The 23411-nt window shown below is 38.8% G+C and overlaps 1 protein-coding gene across 3 annotated transcripts; it reads left to right on the forward strand.

The window, feature by feature from the left end:
• Positions 1 to 6157: 6157 nt before the first annotated feature.
• Positions 6158 to 17627, forward strand: UMPS (uridine monophosphate synthetase). 3 transcript variants are annotated; one of them, XM_054971243.1, is made up of 6 exons: positions 6158 to 6292; positions 7823 to 7976; positions 8286 to 8954; positions 10083 to 10258; positions 11400 to 11514; positions 16868 to 17627. In XM_054971243.1, the coding sequence occupies exons 1-6, from the start codon at positions 6158 to 6160 to the stop codon at positions 17047 to 17049; spliced, it is 1431 nt and encodes a 476-aa protein (XP_054827218.1). In that variant the 3' UTR covers positions 17050 to 17627. The 3 variants fall into 3 exon arrangements, with proteins under 3 accessions (XP_054827218.1, XP_054827219.1, XP_054827220.1); XM_054971244.1 differs by lacking the exon at positions 6158 to 6292 and adding an exon at positions 6300 to 6391; XM_054971245.1 differs by lacking the exon at positions 6158 to 6292 and adding an exon at positions 6483 to 6493.
• Positions 17628 to 23411: the final 5784 nt, after the last annotated feature.

Consider the following 23411-nt stretch of genomic DNA (forward strand, 5'->3'; position numbering starts at 1 on the left):
GGTGCCACTCCTGAAAAAACTGTCTCTGGTTTGCCACCCCATCTTACCTTTGTAGGTGGGGGCAAAGAGAGCAGGGCTTAAGAAGAGGATCTCAGCTAGTGGCCTGGAGGCCACTAGCACTTTAAACTGTGGATGGGTACCTGACCAATGTAGAACTTGCAACACAGGGGAGATATGATCCCTGTATCCAGCCCCTGAAAATATCCTGGCTGCTGCATTCAGGACCAACTAAAGTTTCCAAACTGTTTTCAAGAGAAGCCACACACAAAACACAATATAGCATTCTAACCTGTATATTATCAGATAATGGATTACTGTGGCCAGATTATATAGGATTCAGCTACATACCCATGGATCCCTCTGGCTGTCCTGGGGTCTATGTAAGCATCACTTTTACCTACCATATGACTAAATATATGCACATTTTTTATGTATTGCTTTGTTCTTTCTATCCATGATAGACTCTAGCATTACACATGGCTTCTAAATCAGTTCCTCTATGTGTATAGGTGGGAGAGTGACTCAACCTATCTAAATGTTCACCACTAACTGGTGTTTCTTTTTGATCTAGAGAAAATGCAAACCATATCCTAAACCTTGTCCAGTAATTCTGACATAAGACAAAATAAGCTACTTTAGTTAGTTACAAGTTACTATAAAATAGCTACCAGTTGATACATATGTCTGAATCTGTACAGCAAATAAATTGATAGACTTCTGGAGTATCACAGTATACACTGCTGTTACTTTGACTGAGAGAAACATGGTATCTACAGGTCTGAAGGAGCGTCCTCACAAATTTTAAAGCAGCTAATGTTTTAATTATAAAACTGACATTAGCCAAAATACTTGTGTTAAAAATGCCTCGTCTGCTTTCATAGTGCTCAGAAATAGTGTGTGGCTCAAAAATGTGTTTAAACTGTTCTTATGTAAACGTCAAGAATTTTGTTTTATATGTTAAACAGGTTTTAGAGAAGCAATTTAAGAGAAAGTCCAGAACTCTTCTGCTGAGAGTTAAAAGAATATGACTGAGATGAGCTGTTAAACAAGAAATAATCCTGAAATTGACAGAGAAATCCTAAGAAGTTACTCCAGTCTAAGCCCACTGAAATCATTTTCACTGTTAGTGTATAATGCTGTGAAACTTTGACAACATCTGTATTTAGGATATAATAACACAAAAATCACACTTATGCTATATGTGCTTAATGTCTATGGTCCCAACAGCATGGCTGAACTAGCACACATCTGGGTATTGATACAGATCAGTTTTTACTTTGCACTGAACCCTTGCTATTCTGTTCAGCAGTTCTCTCCAAACAGGAAAACAATGTTAACATATTCACTTTTTTTGGCCACTGAATATGTGAAATCAACGGGATTTTATCCCCAAGTAAGTATGTTTCTTTATATCCCAAGCTTCCTCCAAGGACCTCAGCAGTTTACATGAAGTTTTCCTGATGGTCTCCTGTACAGACTTATTTAGATTCATGGATATAATGAACATCCAATACTGAAGTGACAAAATCAGGATATAAGAAATGGTACATGGATGCATTTGTTCAAGACAAAACTCTCAGTAGGGTTTAAAACAAAATATTTGTCAATTGCAAAAATGGATGAATGTCTTCCCTCAAAATTTGAGATGGATAAAGAACAGTAAAAATATACATACAATCTTTATAAAAACTCAAGCTTTAAGGCCATTTTATTTGAAGTAGATATTCAACCTGACTCACTGCTAAGTTTGAAATAAAGGGAGCTTGATGTCAGGATCAGAAGAGAGAACAATGGCATTTGCATGCCCACTGAAGCTGACTTCGGCTTGCTCTTCCTTATGTTGTCCATCCTCTCAGTCTGATCTTGAAGGCCTGGAAATACACTCAAAGAACACTCTCTGCTTGCACAGTCCTGGGGACCAGATTAAATTATGTGGTTGGATGTTGGCTGAGCCAATCACTTGGACATTTTTTTCTTCAAAGGTATTTTTAACTGTTCAGTACATCTTTTTAATATGAAATTCTTATGACTGAAACTGTTATGTCTACAGAAATTTGCTTTGTGGCAAATTTTAGCTGTAAGGGTACTTTCTTAAGTACACATGATAAAGTACACAGTTCACTGAAATTCTTGAGGGTCATTTAATCCATATCCCAGACTTTTACATCCCAGTCTATCCTGGGATATCCTTGTGTGCAGCTGACACAGTAGCATATATTTGTGTTCATACGGTCCTGTTAAACTTGATGGATATTCAGATACACATTCCCACCTAGGTATGCTAGCTGCATGTAAGTATGTCTAGAGCTGCTTTGGGATGTAGTTTGTACATTAGCATTTGAAATACATGGTCAGGTTCTCTAGGGAAAGCCACACTTCCATTTCATGAACTATCTTCTCTTTCTGATCTATTTGTAGAAATAAATCTTTCTATACAGAGCTCTGGTTTATCACCCAGTTTGATCGTTTGTGATCCATGAGAAAATGGTGCTTTCCTAAATAAATAACTGGAGTAAAATTATTTCTTTTTCCAAGGTTAGTTATAGATTGACAACAAATGTCAAATGGCTGTCTGGGGTAATTAATGCTAGTGACTGTTAACAATGTCAAGATTCTGTAATTTGTGGTCTTAATACTAATCTACAATCATCTGTTCTGCTCAAGCCATATTGTACTTTGTGCCCAAATTTTCAACACTGGTGCTTTTACCTCTCTTTCTATCAAACTCTTTAGCCTGCTTTTTGCTAGGTCTTCTGTTGAGAAAATAAAGTCTGATGTGTGAAGAGGTGGGACAACCAGAATACACGCCTTTAAAAATATTTGCAACAATCATATCAATCGTGGGCTGGAGGGATGTGTTGTTAACAGCTTAACATTTTCCAAGGTGCAAATGAATTCCACAGCCTTAATCATTTTCAGTCTTTTGATGGTCTGCCTTAAGTGTTACTCTTTGTTGGATTGCCAATTTCATTTTGTATGCATATGTGTTTTCTAAGGATACATTTTGTAAATATTTTATTTATACCTCCCGTTCCTGATGTGTAATGTTGTAAAGTGATTTCCTGCTGTCACATGTTCTTAATCTTCTGCAGTACATGCTATGTACAGATAATGGGGCTCTTGCCTTCCTTATAAATACAGTATACAAACTAACTTTTGGAGGTTTTTTTGTTAAAAGAAATAAGGTTGATTGTTCAGAAGAAATAGATCAAACCTGATATAATAAATTCAGCACATGCTACAGAGCAAGTCAATGGCTTGCATGTATGAACCATATAATGAAAATCCTTTTCATTGTGCATTTCATTAGTTACTTTATGTATTCCCTGCTATTAGAAGAATGGAATACTGTATTGTCTATCCTAAAATATTTAAAAGTCGTCCATTAGGTATAATTATTAAGTTGTAGTTTTTGTTACAACTGAAGGGTAAACAGCAACCATCATTTTAAGGCATATGTATGCGGGTTTTTTCAACAGCTATAATTCTTCTGATTTTAAGGGTTCCTGCTTCAGGACAATGAAATGAACTTATAATGCAAGAGCTTTCAATGCTCTGGCCTTACCCTGTTGGGAGGTATCTGGTTCTGTAGATGTATATGTCAATGATCTCATTCCTAATTATTAAAAAATTCAAATTTTTTAGCACATACCAGAATTCCAGTGATTTAGTATAAGCATAAGACATCTGAAAATTGTTGAAAATATTTCCAGGCTGACTAGAAGAAAAAAGTCCAAAAAAACCGAGTGAGCTATAAATAATGTAAATAAATAAATAAGAACATGATCAATAAAATACAGCAGCACAAGTAATAAATGCAATACATGTACATAGGGAAACTGATTTATCTGTCACCAAAGGCTTGGGGAAAAGAAAATATGTCCTCGCAGGTGACTCAAACTCAAAAAAAGTAATCACCAGGCAAACAGATATGCAAAGCAGGAGTCCCTCTGTCCCTGTTGCACATAACCAACTACATTTCCTCAGTGTGTGGGTGCACACAGAGCAAGGACTCATCCAAAGACCTTCATAGACTGTCCCTCCTAAAAATACCACCATATGAAATCACAACTTTAGACAAGGCTACAATGAGAGGTTGAGTTTTTCCTCCTTGAGTTAATAAACCTGTATTTGTGCTATGCTATTTCAGACTACAAGTGAGTCAAGTTTGCTTGACTGGACATTCCTCCATAAAGTATTTTTTGAAAAGAAACATGTCATGAACAAGAAGTTGCTAGCCTTCTACGTGCAGGATTTTTTAAAATATGTAGAAGCAATCAATCATGTTGCCGTTTAAACAGGTACAACCCAGCTTTAACAAGTCTAAATCTACACAAAAAGGCTATTCTGTTTTACTGCCACATCAAATGTAAATGAAATGGGGAAGGAGCTAGCTATTATTCCATTTACAGATATTTCCCTTCTTTGCATTGTACTATTCCTACAAACTTGTTCACCTCTAATTTTCCCTCACTTCTCTACAGCTACCTTTCTGGAACAAATGATCCTTCTCCTTTGGGTAGCTTGAGTCTCAAAAGTTTATACCCTAAACACTCTTTGTTGGATCATCTATTGCAAGTCAACATGGCTACCCACCTGAAGCATATTAAGGGTTATTCTTGCATGTTACACAGCTCAATAGCAGGGTATTAGGGCTGCCTACTATCTCATACTTTCTAAAAAGACACAAGCATTCGTTATTGTAATGATTTTATTATAACCTTCTGCCTTTGGATCTTCAGTTCTGCTTACGTTACCTCAAGAGGGCTCTGGACACAACCAACACTTTCTACTCACACAGCTTCAAGTATTATCTACTTTACCCAGGCTTTTACCTCAAGAACACCTTCCCTTTTTTGTTTGTGTGGCCTGTATATTGCCACTTCCTTGATTCCCTCATAAGATTTTTGCTGCCACCAAAGGCTTTCACCTTTGACTTCCTATTTAACTGGTAGTATAGGGTGATTGTGAGGTGAAAGGGGGAGGGTTTTTTTTGCTTAAACAAACGTAGAATTTATTTATAAGTACATAAGAGTGATGGTTGCAGAGTTTTGACAAGTGTATTGATTTCAGAATAGTTTTCAAGCTTAGTAGTTTCAAAAATAATTATCTCCTGAAAAGTATTTTCACAGTTACAAATTACTTACACTACGTAATTTTCCTCACAGGCTTTTACTAACAGAATACACCCTTTTCACATTTACATAGACACAGATACACTCAGGTCCTTTCCACACAGCCTGCCTTAGATCAATATCTCACTCAGATATACACAAACTGACCCAGGCGCACACACAGTTTGCCTGACTTACACAGAATTAGGCTTTCAGGCTTCCACACAGCTTGCCTGACTTAGTCAGAATAACCGATTTCTGAGATATACAAATGCCAACTCTCCTTCACACTGACTAAAAACTGCAGTTCACCCCTTGGGTATAGTTATCATCTAATCACATTGCACCCCACTCACCCATTCAGCCCCCCTCCTTTCCATGCATTTAAACCCACAGTAACTCAGAAATAAAATTAAATACATTACTTGCAAAACATTACAGTTATCTACATATATAAAAGCATATCTATACAGTACTTAAACACCGCCCCCCGTGTAATCTTATGCTGAGTTATTTAAATGGGAGAAAGTGGAGTATCTTGGCAGAGGATTATACTTTAACTATTGTTAACATAAATCCCAATGTGATGAATTAATTATTGTAAGCCTCTTTGAATGGGAAAAATGAGACAAAATGTTCCAAGTTAATTAACAAAATATCCCTCTCCCCAGTTTTAGCAAACCAGCTACGATGAAAAAACAGCTAGCCAGAAGGGAGAGATATGCACTTATTTAAGCTTCATTCAGAGCGAGCATGACAGAATCCCAAATCCTTCTAGTTGGGTATTTTTTAAATATTGTATCTAAAAACAAAAGCAAAGGAAATGTTCTACTGGCACACCACGCACAGAGCACACCACATACCGCTAGAGCGTCAAATGCCCCCTTCAAACATTAATAAATCCCACCTCTACATTCACTAACCAGTGGTAGAGTTTAAAAAAGCAGGTGCGAGGGAAGCATAGAAGACGATTGACACTTGGTCGGCAGGGTTGCGTCATTACTCGGCGACGGAATTCTCTGGGAGCATTGAGGTGGCGCGCGATGGAACTGCTAGCATCGGAGCTTCATGGCGTGGAGGCTCTTCGTTTCGGGGAATTCGTGCTCAAGAGCGGTCTCGTGTCCCCAGTCTATGTGGATCTTCGTGTCATCGTGTCGCACCCGACCCTGCTCAACCGAGTACGCGGTCTTTTCCTCGTGATGAGGGGAGAGGGCTGATCCGGGGGAATGGGAAGTGGTGATTTAAGGCTGTGAGTGGAGGTAGCCAACAGTATTCATGTAAGTGAATGGGGGCGGGCTCTTGAACAGGTTGTAGAATCTGATAGGTCCGACATGAGAGGCGGGGCGCTATTGGTTGGATAAATAAGCGCGAGGTTACAGGTGGGTGTGATGGGCTAGAATTGGCCTTTCTTGCGCTTTAGAGTGAGCCGCCTGATGGCGCAATAACTGAACGCTTGTTTAATGGTCTTTGGGACGTAGTTTTAAGGCCCCGGTGTTTGTTATTCTTACTGTAAAAACAGCAGCACCATAGTATCTTAAAGATGAATGTCTGTTACGGGGTTTGCTTTTTATGAGCTGGCGCCATTTTGTCACAGGGAGGAAGAGGTGGCCTCTTAAGTACATAGGTAGATGTTATGCTCCAAGGAGTGAAGGAAGCAAACTTTTTTTAAAAAAAAAATGATGTAGCAACAGGTGTCTCTCAAGAACCCATTTAAAAGTTTCAAAAGGGGGGTGGGAGAGTTACATGCAGCTGGTTTCATGTCAGACCAGGCTGGTAACATCAATGTGTGATTTTAAAACCTGGATGTATGTACAGTGTCCATTTACATGTAGCCAACCACATAGGGTTTGTTTTGCTTTGCATGCCCTGCACATGGGTCTGAAGCTTGGAAGTACAGTAAATGTGGGCTGTTACAGATGAGTAGCTGTGATGGTCTTCAGTAGAAGAGCAAGATTTGAGTATGGTAGCACCTTAACAACCAACAAGATTTCCAGAGTATAAGCTTTTGATAATTAAGCTCCTTTCATCAGATGTTAAGTATAATGTTAAGTCCAGTTATTGTTCTGAAAGGAAGCTGGAAAAACTTGAAAATTGGAATACTTGCTTTACAAAGGGAAGTTGGTGATAGCCTGTTTCTTAGTCCTATAATGTGGCCATAAGGAGGTGGGAGTTAATGACAGGCTAGAAGTTAGCTGTTGTTTGTAATCAAGTAGGTTAGGTAATCCTCAGTCAATCTATCAGTAAACCCCCTCAATAAATAAAAGCAAGGGTGCTTCTGATGACCACTTAAAACATGTATAAATACTGGAATCTAAAAAAAACACAAGGATCTCTTATGTTTTCTGTGGCACTTGAAAAGGGATGAAGATTGACTGGTGAGGATGAGGTGGTAGAGCTGCTACTGGTAATGTGACATGCCCCCAGCTTTTTTTAATCCAGGAGAATGAAGTTTAAACTACCTTTCCCTCCTCAGTCCAAACAGCAGTAGAATGACTTATACACATCCTCTGTTATGAAATAACAAGCCATAATTTTTAAAAAGTGGCTCCCATGCATCCATGTAAATTTGGGACTTGCGGGGCGGCGTGTGTGTTTGTGTTTGTGTGCACTTACTGGTAGTTAACTTGAAGACTTTGTCCTTCCCTTACTAGTAGTCCCATGAATGTATAGTCTTGTTGATAAAGTATCTTTTAATTTTTCCCTCTCAGGTAGCGCATTTTCTCTTTCAAACAACAAAAGATGCTGGAATCAGCTATAACTGTGTGTGTGGAGTTCCATACACAGCTTTGCCACTGGCTACAATCATCTGTTCAACCAACCAGATCCCAATGCTTGTACGCAGAAAGGAAGCTAAAGAGCATGGTAAAAGAAGCACTCTGTTTGTACAAGTTGGTATATAAGCTGCAAAGATTTTTTTTAAAAACTAAGTCTCAATATTTCCTAATGAACTGTGTATGTATTAGTTTAATGGTTTTATTTTGCAGGTTTTGAAAACTGAACTTTCAGTCTTAAGTAATATACTATATTTTAGTGACATCAGTAAAAAAAATGCTTCTGCCAGAAGTGATTCATTTACAGTTGTTATATGCTATTTTTAATAACAGCAGAAATCTGAGCTAGCAGGGTTTTCATATTGTCAAATTGGTGTGAATTGTATTGTTGCTTTTAAAGGTACCAAACGCATAGTGGAAGGTATCATAAATTCGGGAGAAACTTGTCTCATCATTGAGGATGTGGTCACCACTAGCTCAAGTATCTTGGAAACAGCAGAAGTTCTTCGTAAAGAGGGATTGAAGGTCACTGATGCTGTTGTGCTGTTGGACAGAGAGCAGGGAGGAGGAGCCATGCTGGAGAAAAATGGGATTCGCTTACACTCAGTATGTACCTTGACTAAGGTGCTCAGGGTCCTTGAGCAACAGAAAAAAGTTGCTTCTGCGATGGTGACAAAGGTAGAGAAATTCATTCAGGAAAATGTTTGCAATCCTTCTGAGCAAAATGGTACTACTCTGATAAAAAGAACGTGCAAAGAAATGAGTTTTGGGGCTCGGGCTGAGCTGCCTGGCACACATCCCCTTGCTGCCCGGCTTTTTAGGCTCATGGAGAAAAAGCAGTCCAACTTGTGCCTTTCTGCTGATGTAACCAAGTCCACAGAATTGCTCCAGCTGGCTACTGTTCTGGGCCCATCCATCTGTGTCTTGAAAACTCACATAGATATTCTGGAGGATTTCACCCTACAAGTAATAAAAGAATTAAGAGATCTTGCGGATAGGCATGAATTCTTGATATTTGAAGACCGGAAGTTTGCAGACATTGGAAACACAGTGAAGCATCAGTATGAAGGCGAGTTTGAATTTGCTTCTTTTCTATTAACCAATCTGTTGTTGTTCCAACCTGTAATTTGATGCATTTCTTTAATGATTCTGTATAAATTCCTGGGTACTTGACTGGTTCAAAACTTATTCTTTATTTCAGTAAAGATAAGACTTCACAACTTTTTTTAAAGTTGAGTTTTATTCAGATTGTTACGTTACATTGTGAGAAACAGCACTAATGAAGCAATTTGAAGCCAACATATGTGATGAACATGAAGAGAACCATCTTGATAGTCTAGAACCATAAGGTAATGTAAACCATAAGGTGTAATGCTGATTACAGTTGAACATCAAGAAGACAAAAGTAATGACTCCTGAGCAGTTATGCAATTTTAATGTTGACAATGAAGAAATTAAAATTGTTAAAGATTTTTTATTCCTTGTCTCAACCATCAACCAAATGAGAGGCTGCAACCAAGAAATCAGAACGTGATTGAGATTTGAAAGGACAACCATGAAGGAACTAGGAAAGATTCGTAAGGATAAAGAAGTGTTGCTAATTCATACTGTGGTATTCCCCATAACTGTGTATGGATATCAAAGTTGGACAATGAAGAAAGTTGGCAGGAAGAAAATTGATTCATTTGAAATGTAGTGTTAGAGAAGAGTTTTATGGATACCATGGAAGGCCAGAAAAACAAGTGGGTTCTAGATTGAATTAAGTTTGAATTCTCCATAGAAACTAAAATGATGAAACTGAGGCTTTTGTACTTTGTTCACATCACAAGAAGGAAGGACTCACTGGAAAAGATAATAATGCTAGGAAAGGTGGAAGACAGCAGAAAAGAGAGAGGCCCAAAATGAGATGGATTGACTCATAGAAAGCCAGGGCATTCAGTTTGCAAGATCTAAGCAAAGCTGCTAATGATAGGGCATTTAGGAGGTAGTTAATTACTGTAAGTTGGAAGTGACTTGATGGCACATAACACACACAGTGCTGATGTATGTCCTTGATGGATATGGGCAACAGGTCTATAGACTACAAGGACTCTTTACTGTGTAAATAAAGATATGAGAAGCATTTCATAGCCACTATTTTAAACAATGTTCTAGATGAGAAGTTGCTTAGCTGATAATTCTTCATTTTTCCTTTCAGGAGGTGTCTTCAAAATAGCATCTTGGTCGGATATAGTTAACACCCACGTTGTTCCTGGTCCTGGAGTGGTTAAGGGACTGAAAGCAGTAGGTCAGCCTTTACAACGAGGGTGTCTTCTGGTTGGGGAGATGAGCTCAGAAGGTTCTCTGGCTACTGGTGAATATACAAAAGCTGCTGTAAGTTTGAACATTCATTTAAATATTGAAAGGTGTTAAAATAGGTCCAGAATTCTGTAAGGCAAGGGTTTTCTCCCCTTCTGCCATGCAGGAATAATTAATACTATGCATTAGTCTTCAGTAGATCAAGACAATTATCAGTTAAACAAGTCAATCGAGAGACAAATGATACCAGTTTGAAATGCACCAAAAATTATAGAAAACTTCCAATTTAAAGCCATACAGCAACACAAATACTTCCAATCAAACAAAAGCAGTAATGATCCAAAATACAAATGCTGATTAAACAAAAAAATTAAATACAATGAAATAGCATAAACAATAATATCTTGACTTTTCCAAATCAGTGAATGATGGATTTTAATTCTTAAAAACAAGATCTCACATAAAATCCATAGCCAGTCCCTGGCTGAACAGGAAAGCTTTTGCCTGATGCAAAAAGGTTATCAGGTTTGGCATCCGGAAAGGGCATTCTGCAACAAGTACCACAGCAGAAAAAGGTCAACTCCTTAGTAGCCACATAGCTTCCTACAAGAGCAGTGGCATATGAATAGGGGGCGATTTTGAGCACTGCTTTCAGAAGACAGTAAGAATAATATTGGCTGATGGTTTTCATGCTTATTTGAGAGTGGAACCACATAATGTAGCAGGGGCAGCAGTGCAGGAATTTAGGGAAACACAAGCTTCAGGAGAAGCAGTGGTAATGTTGAGACATGAAATCCCAAGTTCTTCAAGCAGACCAGGAAAATAACATCATGGAATGGAATGGGTAATAAGACTGAAGAATTTGATGCAAGGAACGGTAGGAGTCTACGTATTTGTGACTAGTGTGCTCATTTCTTCATGAAGCAAAGGCTTCATATTTTCCATCCTGGTCAGTGTATTCAGATTCTTTCTGCTTTTTGAAGGTTCCAATTTGGCTTAGTAGGTTTCCTGTTCAAAACTTTTTCTCAGCTCTGGAACACACTGCCACATAAAGGCAAACTTGCATCTCTATTCAGGTATTATTTCTATATTCCTGAACCGGTTTTTCTCCCTTTAAAGACCTGTGTAAGTAAATAACAAAACGTTCCACGAGCAGGACCTGCAGCATCTCATGGGTAGAAGGTATGACTGTTCTTGTGTATCTTTTTTATTTTAGGTTAAAATGGCTGAAGAATACTCTGATTTTGTTCTGGGTTTTATTTCTGGCTCCAGAATTGTTGAAAAACCTGAATTCCTTTACTTGACTCCTGGTGTTCAGATGCAAGCTGGAGGTAAGCCTTCCCATGGAAAAAAACTTCTTCCATGTTTGTTGGACCAAACAAAACTGTTCTATAGTACACAGTTTTGATAAAAATACTATAATGTTCTGGCAAAAACATTTCTGGGTTTTACATGCTCACCTTGGTTGAAGATGCAGACTTGGCTTATTGCCAGGGTTGTTGTGCACTCTGTTCCCTGGTCGTCTCACTATGAGTAAGAGAGCTGTCATGCAAATAGCGTCAGGATCTCTCCTATTCTATGTATTTACCTCTTGCCCCATAAAGGAGGAGAAAGGAATAAACACATCAGCAGAGTAATGTATGATGATGCACAATGGAACAAAAAAATCCTAACTTCAAGTATGTGTTAATGGAGTCTGGAGTTAATGTTAATGGAGTTGCTGAGACTGAGAGGGGAAGAGACCTTAGGGTCATAGTGGATAGCTTGATGAAAATGTCAAGACGACGTGCCATACCAGTGAAAACAGCAACTCCATGCTGGGGATTGTTAGGAAAGGGATTGAAAATAAAATGGCCAATATTATAATGCCTTTGTAGAGTTCTATGGTGTGGCCTCATCTGGAATACTCTGAACAGGTCACCATATCTCAAAAAGGACATTGCAGAGCTGGAAAAAGCACAGAATAGGGTAATCAAGATGATGGAGTTGGAGCACCTTTCCCCTAAGGAAAGCTGAAGAGTGTGGAACTTTTCTATTTGGAAAAGAGACAGCTAAAGGAGGAGATGACGGAGGTATATAAAAGTATGCCTGGGGGGACTTCCGGCTGGGGATCATGGAGGTCTGAAGCAGCTCAGGGAGCTGGGCTGTCCAAGTTGCTGTTTGTCTGGGCTGGTGGGGTGCAAGATCGCCCACGGCCCCCTGCTTTCAGGTGGAGAGCAGGTAAGAACGCTTGAGACCCAGAGAGTGAGTAGATCTCAGCTGAGGGGGGTTCTGAATAAAGGACTCCCTTTCAGCCTTGAGGTCCCGCTCTAAGATGGGTGGCTGTAATCTCTGCAGCAGCTTTGGAGTCATTGAATTGGCATAGGACCGCCGTACCCAAGCTTCAGTAACACCAATGAACTAATTTGAACATCAGAAACAGTGATTACAACCCAGAAAAGAGCCGAAAAGGTAAAGATCGATATCTCTTCTATGACGCTAGATTTGGACTGGAAAAATAAAGTAAAAGTGGAAATCAGGCTTTGAAATTGAGTAAAGAGCAAATTAAGTTCACTCCGGAAAGGAAATAATGTGAAAATAAGACTTTTTAAAGCTATTAGAGGAGAAAAGAGACTATTGTTTATATACTTGCGGTTTTGAGAGATAACGAACTGTGGGAACGGAGGAAGTATTGCGAGAAGGTAGCTGTGAGACAGGAGAAGGAACAGGAAGTGCGTCAGAAACCATCGAGCTAAGGCAACAGAGGGACCGCTGAGAGGAGAAGGAAGTAGAAAATCGCCATTTTGGAAGAGGGAAAGGGTATGACTTCAATGTAAAAGGAAGTGCTCCATTTTGAAGAAGGGAAAGGGCAAGACTTCAACCTTAAAACCATAGAGAAAAGACGCCCGACATTTTGGATGATATAAAGTGCATCACAGGGAAAAAAATCGAATTTTAACTGATTAAAATAGCGGAAATAAAATATTTAAATCACGAATTTGAGGAAGAGAGCAGACTCGTGGGAGTGGAGTAAATCAAGCCCCATGATGTCGAAAAAAGACTGCCAATCAGCATTTGATAACTTGGATAAAAATATGGTGGAAGGTAATAAAAAGTTAAAAGAAACTATGTGAGAGATGTATTGTCGAAGGCTTTCACAGCTGGAGAACGATGGTTGTTGTGGGTTTTCCGGGCTATATTGCTGTGGTCTTGACATTGTAGTTCCTGACGTTTCGCCAGCAGCTGTGGCTGGCATCTTCAGAGGTGTAGCACCAAAAGACAGAGATGGAGACCACAATACAATACAATACAGCCCGGAAAACCCACAACAACCATCCTATGTGAGAGATGTTGAAAGATCTTAAGGAAACAATTAAATTGGAGGTGGCTGAACTGGTGAAGAATATGGAAGATGTTAAGAAGGAATTACAAACGACGCAGCAAAATGTTAAAGAAGTTGAAGAAAAAACAGAAAAATTGGCTACCTCTCTCAAAGTGGAAACTTCAGTGTTAAGCGATAGAATGGCTGTGATGGAGTGTAAATACATGGACAGACAACTTCGTTTTAGAGGCATCCTGGAGGAGGAAGGAAAAACCGCCCAAGAACAGATTTAGGAGATTTTGACAGGATTCTTGAATAAAACACTGGAGGAAATTGCAAGCAACGTGGATGTGGCATACAGAATTAACTCAACATATGCAGCTCAAAAAAATCTACCTAGAGATATGATTGTGCAATTTATTACAAAGAGAATGAAAGAAGAAATTCTTAGCAGGCATTTCCAAAATCCACTGGTAATGGATGGTGAAAAGGTAAGAATAATGAAAGAGCTACCCAAGAGAGTTTTGATGGAAAGGAAAAAATACAGAGAGCTTACCCAGGTTCTGAAGGAGTTAAATATAAGATACAGATGGGAGATACCAGAAGGTGTGGGCTTTGAATTTAAATCAACTAGAAGAACCATCAGATCACGACATGAGATGGAGATGTTCTTTTTTGACAATGAAAAAGACTTACCTAAGAGACCCAGAACATAATCATGGAGTGCAAAGTAATTTCATGGAATGTAAATGGACTAAATTCACCTTCCAAATGCAAGGCCATTTTTCATTGGCTATCTAAACAACAATGCAGTGTTACTTGTTTACAAGAGACCCATGTTAAAAAACAAGATCTAAAGTATTTAAAATATAGTAAATTGGGTAGAGAATTTGTGACTGCAACTAAACAAAAGAAAAGAGTTGTTTTGTATATTAAAGAAGAGTTACAACCTAAATTTATATTTAATGATTTGGAAGGCAGATATGTGGCAGTGGAATTTATTTGGAACTTTCAAAAATATTGATAGTGGGAATCTATGCACCAAATGGGGCCAAGGACAATTTTTTTAAAAGAATTGATGAATCAACTAGATCAAGTGACATATGCTCAAATAATTTTGGCGGGCGATTTTAATGGAGTAGCAAATTTGCAAGCAGACAAAAAAACAAAGGGAATACAAAAGAAAAGGGGACTATTGCCAAAATCGTTTTTTGAAATACAAAATCAGGAGAATTTAGAAGACGTTTGGAGAAGAAGCAACCCTAAGACCAAGCAATATACTTTCTATTATGCAAGACACTCATCACTATCAAGAATAGATATGATCTGGGCCTCATAAAATGACGAGAAAGTTGAGAGAACAGAATCCAGAAGAATTTCTTAATGACTGGGGTAAACTAAAACAGTATTTGGAAAAGAAGTGGGACATAAAGGGACAATTATGGTTGTTAGAGAACTATTAATTTTGCAGAAAGGAGGAGATACTGATCTTTACAAGAGAAGAGAGGAAATAAGTTAGAAATATAATGTAACTGATAGTTTGATGTTAGGTTTTGTTTAATCTAATATATATTATCTATTTTACTAGTGTGTTAAGATAGTTAAGAATAGAAAAGAGGATATAATTAGTAGATTTAGACAGCGGGTTGGAAAACTGTTGGAAGTCTTAGATTAAGGGGGGAGGGGAAAGGGTGGGAGAATATGGAAGTGAGGGTTTTAATTGAAAATCTGTAATATTAATTTTTACTCACCCAATAAAATTTTTTTTAAAAAAGTATGCCTGGGGCAGAGAAAAAAGAGAGAACTTTTTCTCTCTCTTTCAAAATAACTATGGCATCCAATGAAGCTGATGGGCAGTAGATTCAGGACGTACAATAGGAAATACTTCTTTACACAAGTGAATAAAATGTGAAATTTACTGCCAGAGGATGTAACGATGGCCATAGGCATGGTCAGCTTTAAAAGTGGATTAGACAGATTCATGGAGGACAAGTCTATCAGGGGCTACTAGCAGTGGTGTGAATAAAGGGAACCTCCACATTCAAAGGCAGCAAACCTCTGAATACCAGTCCCAGGAGGCGACATCAGGGGAAGGCTTTAGCCTCTGTGCCCTCTGGTTGTATGAGACAGGATGCTGGACTAGATGGACAACTGGCCTGATCCAGCAGGGCTCTTCTTAAGTTCTTCTGTATGGATAAACCATCCTAATCTTGATGTATTAGAATCCATATTAAAGAGCACCATATGCATTTTTCTGGTAACGCCCATATTTTTTCTGCTGCATACATTGAAAGCCATATCTGCTATTTGTAGAATATCTCTTGGCTTTGTTCAGAATTCTTATAACATGACACAAATGTGGAAATGGAAGCTATGAAATATTTCTCTGTGTAAAATTAGATTCTTCTTTCATATTCATCAATACTTTTATCATGTTTACTGCATGTAAATCATAATTTACAGTTGAAGAAGCCGTTTCGTATGCTAAATGCTTATTCATTATGAGTATGCCTAAGAACAAAATCAGATGCGATGCCAGAAAATCTAGGAGTACATCTGTAACACTTCTTTTAAAATAAAGAGTAGGCCCTCATATGGATCAAGCCTATCAGCAGAGGAAATAAACTGTCCTCTCCATCATCATTTTCCCAGTCTCAAAATACTCCATTTCCTCCATTGTGTGTATGTGTGCTTATTATAGTGTTATGAGAAACCTACTAACAGTTTCCCTCAGAGGAGCAAGCACTAGCTCAGGGTGGAGGGCAGTTGAGGTAAGGAAAGCAGCGTTGGCAGAAAGATTACAGTCCTCCATTTACTGTCTGCAGCAGTTCTGTTCAAATTGGGACCTTGCTTGCCTCTATTGTCTAAATTGTGCTGGAGTTCCAATCATAAATTGGCCAGTGTCTTGTCTGGTTTGGCCCTTACTGTTGGGATAAGGCTTGCATTTCCCCATGCAGCCGGTTTACAAGTATTTAAAAGTCATTTGAAGTATTCTATGCTGCATGCAAACATTGTATGAATAAAAAAGTGCATCCTGGGCAATGGGAAGCTGCTTGGGGAATGTATCCCCAAGAACATCCTCTGTCGTTACTTGAGAACACTTTCTGTCTCCTCCTCCCTACATTTAATCCTGCTTTGGAAGAATCACTAACCATTGTAAGTACGGGAAATTATTTAAGGCTGCCTTCAAACATCACAACAAGCTGCAAATACCAGTATGGTATGTTGTTGTTGCCCCTGCATGTCCCTAACTTGTGTTTAATTTCAGTTTGTTGCATTATCTGAATTCAGCCTCAGAGTTTACTGAGATACTTGGTATTTTCTGTTGAAAAGCAGCATGGAAAACTAAGCAAATAAACCATATGTTTATGATCCTTTCACAGGTGATAGCCTTGGGCAGAAGTACCTGAGTCCTCAAGAAGTGATTGGTAAAAAAGGCTCTGATATCATAATTGTAGGACGAGGCATCTTGTCTGCGCCCAGTCATCTGGAGGAAGCAGAGATTTACAGGAAAGCAGCATGGGAGAGCTATTTGCAGAGAATTGGCATGAGCACACAAGTTTGATACAAGCTGTGGATCCTATTAAGTATCTCAATCCAAAACATTCCTAGAAATTGGAATAATTTCGAAGGCCTTTCTTTTTTTGTGTTCAATATTTGGTTATATTAAAAGACATCTGCCACTGATTATGCACTTGGGGATTGGTATGCAGATTGCAGTTGTGACAACTGGTCACACTTGACAATGTGAATTCAAATAGGTCGCTTATTTGTCTACTCCCAAAGTTCTGCTATTTCTTCATTTAAAACAAATAAAAAATTAATGCACTCTTGATGGTACTAATAGGATTTATTTTGCTTGCTTCAGTCTCTGCCCATTGACTCTGGAAACATGCAGGTGCAATAAATCATGAGAACAAAGAAAACAAGAAAATCTTGATCACACATCATGTAAGTTTTACTGAAACATCTTACTGTTCTCATTTGCCTAAGGACCGAATGGAATATAGTTGGCTGTGAGCCCTAGAGCTATTCCCTTATCTGTCCTTTGATTGCATTCAGATATCACGTGAAGCCAACCTTAGGCACGGAACTGACTTTTTGCCATACTTGTGTACACCCCTTCTGCTCCCCCTTCATATGGCAAACAGTAAGGACTCTTACAATGCAATCCTATGGAGAGTTACTCCAGTCTAAGCCCATTGACTTCCATGGGCTTAGACTGGTGTAACTCTTCATAGGATTGCATTGTTATTCTTTGTTCTGGCTACACAGGGCCAGGAACTTTTAAGTATTAAAATGAATATAGTTGATCATAGTTTAGTAGATGTCTTGTCAACAGGATGGAAAGACGCATATTTCTGTTGAATATCTCCCACCTTCTATCATATTTGAGACCCTGGCTTCTCTAGCTAGTCATTGAGCAGAGAGTGCTACATATTGTGATGAAAATAAAATAATTTCAAATTTGACAAGGCTGGTTATATGTGTATTAGCCTCTGTTCTCTTCTGATTAAATTCTCCACCCCCACCTCTTTCACAAATTGAAATCAGACTTCAGAATTCAATGATGGTTTACATTCAATGTGGTACACTGAAAAGAGGAAGCAAGGACAGGTGGAAGCAATGTGTCTGTGGTGGTGGAACAATCAAGTCAGAAGAGAGTGGATAACATTGATGGAAAATTTAGAAAACTTTGAGGCCTCTTTATTAAACCAAACTGCTTTATTTTAAACTTTCAATTGTAGCATATCTTTAAAAATAACATGAAATCTGAACTTAATATAAACATGATAAAAACCCATAATCACTTACAACTTAACCATGACCCTCTGTAAACACATTATATTAATGGTTTCTTTCTTTGTTTAAAACAAAAAACGTTGACATATGTAACTTCTAAGGTTAAACTTACGATGGTACCATGGTTTGGCTTTACATAACTGAACCTTAGGCTTACGTGTCATCTTTTCCTTCTGTCCTTTTATCATATGCCTCAAACCAATTGGTTGCTTAATGTTTAATGTAAACCATAGTTCACCATTAAGTCCAAACTTGGCAAACAACCACTGTTTGAAGATGGCTTACAGTCCTAGTTTGAGCTTGCCTTCCAAACTAGGATCTAGTTTAAATAGGGTGGTTTTTTTTGCTAAATAGTAACTGATTGAAAAATAAATGGGAACAAATATTGTGTAGACTTCCTAAGTTTGCAAAAAGGACAAATTCTATATTCAGATCTAATGTATATTCTGTTAATGATACACATTTTATATTCAGATATGTCCATGATTTCTTGCTTCTTCAAAGGTCTCAGTACCTGTGGATTGTAAATTTTAAGATATTATTGAAAAAAAACCACCACAGTTGCTCCCAGCCTCAGTAATGAAAATTTACACGTTCAACTGCAGCGTGAAACTTTGACCACCAGAAGGTGCAGTGAAGCAGATACTGACATAGAGATTACAGTTTCGTCTATACTGATGCAAGTGCTAAACAAGTAACTCTTTATAGTTTAGAAATTGTGCAACTATCAATCTGTGCTGTGAGAAAGATATCACCCTTTGTCACTTTGCCATAGTCATGGTAACACAAGGACTAGTAGTAGAGGTAATATTCTCCTAATCTTGGTTTGGATATCAGGAGTATGTTATAAGCTTGCACATTCTTCTCGTACCATCCCCCCTTCGTTATCATGGTTTGCCTTACCCTTGTTTGTAGCACTTTGTCTATATTGATGAAAGTAACAGATACAAGAACATCCTGGTTACCATCAATAATGGATTTAAAGATGTCAGGTATTGAACTCAAGATGCCACGTGCAAAAAGTATATATTTCTTCACTGAGATGTGGCTAAGGAGTCTCTAGCATGCTTGTACATCTTTAAATGCACAAATCTCCCAGAATATGTGAAATGGCCCGAAGACAACATGTGAAAGTTTCTAAAGTGGCCAAAATGTAAAGATTTGAAATTGGACATTTTAATAGGTGAAAACTGTTGCTTGGGTCCATTGGAGTGTTTCTGTGAAAATGAGGATTTCCACCCACAAAATACAACTTTTTTTTTCCTTTCCAGTTCAAGGAGCAACATTGCAGGGATCATTTAGGGCTGCAGTGGGAGGGGGGAGGTGAGAAATTCGCTCTCTGTGAGTAGAAATCTTCAGAAACTCTCCAGTGGGTCCAAGATAAGAAGTATTTTTTTCCTTGGAAAACCAAAGAGTTGGTATGGCTGTGGGGTGGCAAAATGGTAGTGGTTTCTTTGAACTTGTTTTACTCTTCAATCTCATTTTGTAATCCTGGCCTGGTATCAGTCCTATGAAATAGTGATATGCCAGTTTGCAAACATGCAATTTATCCTGCTGTACTTGTACATTCATAACAGGAAGCAATTGTATATTGTGATGATGCATGAGAATATTCGTTTGCATTCAGGCACATATCTGAAAATTCCTGACCCATTGAGTTCAGGGCCAGTTTCTTTTAAATGTCTCAACTGTTTACATTCTTTGAGGCAAGGTTCCATCTGTGGTCCGTACAGTCTTAGCAGCATGGGAACTAGGTCAGAATGTATAAGAACTCATTTGCATTATAATGTCAGAATCTGAGTTAGGACATTGAATAAATTACAGGGTGTTGTTACAGTGCAGTAGAGAGAGAGGTAAAGGGCTAAGACTTTTATTAGCTTTTAAGACACCTTGAATTTTAATTTCTTAATATGTGAAGAATTCATTTTAAACTACAGACTGCTGGAGTGGTGACCTTTAGATCATCTTTGTTACTGGAATAGTTACCTCAACAAGATTCTGTATTAAGCAAATGCAGTAGCTCAAGAATAACTGCGGTGTAATATTCTCATTCTTCTTACCATCAAGGTAAACACATGTAGATCCAAAATATTTAGTTGAAAATGCTGTTGGTCTCCCTCTGCCCTGAACTTTCTTAACTGACATTCCATTTTTTCCTTTCATTTCCATATTGATTATTACTGGGTTTAAAACTAGGCATTGAACTAATTGAGCAAAAACATAACGGCTCTGGATAAATGATTGTAACTACATTTGCAGTGCAATCCTAAGCAGAGTTACACCAGTCTAAGCCCATTCATTTCAATGGCCTTAGACTGGAGTAACTCTTCTTAGGATTGCACTGTCAAAGTGCTTATTTTATGCTTCAAAATGTGTCTTTACGTGATCTGTGTTACCATCAATTTCATGCAGACAATAAAACTGGCATGAATAGGTGTTCTCTGTAATACTCAAGTTTTCATTAAATTTTTTGTCCGGAGGTCCCCCCCCCTTTTAATTTGGCTGCTACTCTCTAATTTTGAGGTGAAGCTGCCACCAAATTATTTCTTAGTACAGGAAAACGTTGGCCTGTGGTAGTTCGGCCCCTTTCACTGTAAACAGCTCTGTAATCCTTTTTGTGCTAATAGCCAAAATGGTGAGCGGCTGGATGATTTTACTTTTCTGGGGAAATGGGGTAGTGTGGTTTGAAGCATCTAAAATGCAAATTCCAGTATGACTGGCAAATGGCAATTGGAAGACACCCTTCCCTTGTTTGCAAATCCATATGGCTTTTGATGAGTGAGTGTTCTATTCTTGTATATTATGAGCTATTCATGTTTAAGAGTTATAGTGTTTGCTTTTTGTGATTAGAAAGTGCTCTGAGGGTGAAGGGAAATGATGGGATATAAAAAAATGTTAAATAAGCTCTGTTGAATAGCAATAAAGAGCACGTATGTTCCTAGCAGCAAGCATAAAATTAGAGCGGGACAAGTGACGCCTGACACAGGTTGGACACTAGTCAGCTTCCCTCAAGTTTTGATGGGAAATGTAGGCATCCTGGTCTTGCAGCTTGACTCTCTGACTGCTGTCCAATGGACTTTTCAACTGTCACTTGTCCAACATTCCGCCAAGCTGCCTACATTTCCCACCAAAACTTGAGGGAAGCTGGCAAGTGTCCAACCTGTGTCAGGCGTCACTTGTGGTCCCGCTCTGAGTCTCCAATCCTTCAAGAAACACCACTCAAACTAATAAAAAACAAGTGGTGGTTCTCTGCTGCACAATTGACTCATGACCCTTTTGGACCACACAGAGCAGATCAACAATATCTAATCAACTAGCTTTTAATTTAGTTTAATTTAGTTCTTGAAAAATGTAGCCAAAAATAATTTTAGATTGACCAAAGACAAGAAAAGTGAAGGTCAAGAATACTGTCTGCAACATGTCTCTATCTGTCCCAAGCAGAAGTGAGCTGGATCCCATATGATCTTAAGGCCATGGCTGTGCTACAAAAGTATTGCAAATATAATTTTAAGCAAAAATAAACAGGAGTCATGTGGCACCTTAAGAACATAAGAAGAGCCTTGATGGATCAGTGTTCCATCTACTCTGGCATCTTTTTCACATAGTGGCCAACCAGCTGTTCCAGAAGGCCAGCAAGGAACGCATAGAGACTAAGGCCTTCTGATGCTGCCTCTTAGCACTGGGATTCACAGGTTTACTGACTATAAATATGGAGGTTCTATTTAGTTACCATAGCTAGTAGCCACAGATTGGTCTATTCTCATTTAGATCCCTCTTTTACAGCCATCAATGTGGGGATTTGAAACGGGGTCTTCCAGATCTTAGTCCAACACTAAATGCTACACTGCACAGGCTCATTTTATACATGGACAAAATTTTCCAGCATGTTCCCTCCCCTCAGTCTGCAACAGCTTGAAGAAATTCCTCAATGAGAGTCTAGTATATGGGGCCAACCGCTCAGAATTCTAGAGACCTTTCAGACATCTAATAACAGCCCTAGAACAGCCCTTGTAGGCCTGCTGTTGGTTACTTATAGGATGACCATATTGGGCACATGGCTATTTAGATGCTTTGCAGTGTAGTCAATTTCTGGCTACACTCCTAGTACTCATGAATAACATGACAGTAGGATTTCCTGTGCTCTGCTGACGAGTTGAGATGTGTCTGTTTGAAGCCACCTTTTGTGGGGGCTGGCGCTGATGTCACTTAAAAAAAAATTCACATGCATTGTAACATTGCAATGTTGAAGCCCACTCCCACCCCCCTCAGCTCCCTGCCCCTGTATTTGTTGATTGGGCTGTCCCGTGCTGACCAATTATTTTTGCCATTCTGGAGAGGCAATTGGCAGTGGAGTTCTGGGGAAAACATGTACTTTTTGTGCTTGTTCCACTAAGTAAACCCAAGAAGTGATCAATGGGACATGTGGATTGCCATCAGAGGACAGGACAGACATTGTGGTTAATGGAGCATTGCAAAACTTCCTTAATTAAAAAAGGGGGGAGGGAAATGGATGCTCAGTTGCTTGGGCTTGTTTCAGGCTTCTCCTAATGCCAAAGAGGTAAATAAAAAATAAAGATGTGTGTGAATAGCCAAGGAGAGAGGGTGCAAATGAAGCAGCACCATTATGATCCTTCCCTCCACTTTAAAAAAACATAAATGAGAGAGTGTTTGGATAGCTGGGAGGGAGGAAGTGAACAAAAGCAGCAGTATTACAACCCTTCCCTCACTTTAAAAAAATGGTGGAAAAGATGTTCAGAGAGCTGAGGAGGGTGGGAGTGGTTACCAGCAGGCAGCCAACCAATCAGTGCCTAGGGAAAGGTAAAGGGGGGAGGGGAGAGAAACACAATTACGTACTAAGAATTCTGCACACACATAGGACACATCGGTGGCAACTCAGCGGTGGCTTCAAAAAAAAGTCGCAGTATGTCCATAGGGGAAAAGACAGACAAATTTGATTCTATGTCCCATGACTCCCTTGCATGTGTGGAATTCTGGAGATCATGGGAAGAAGAATGGAATCTGAACTGTTGCAAAATGACCGTGCGGAAAGACCCATAGTCTAGCAGCTTTTGGATAATGTATGCACTGGTGGAAAAAGCAGAGGAATAAATGAAACTCAGCATA

Source organism: Eublepharis macularius, chromosome 2, assembly GCF_028583425.1.
Source record: "Eublepharis macularius isolate TG4126 chromosome 2, MPM_Emac_v1.0, whole genome shotgun sequence".
In the NCBI taxonomy this organism is placed as follows: Eukaryota; Metazoa; Chordata; class Lepidosauria; order Squamata; family Eublepharidae; genus Eublepharis; species Eublepharis macularius.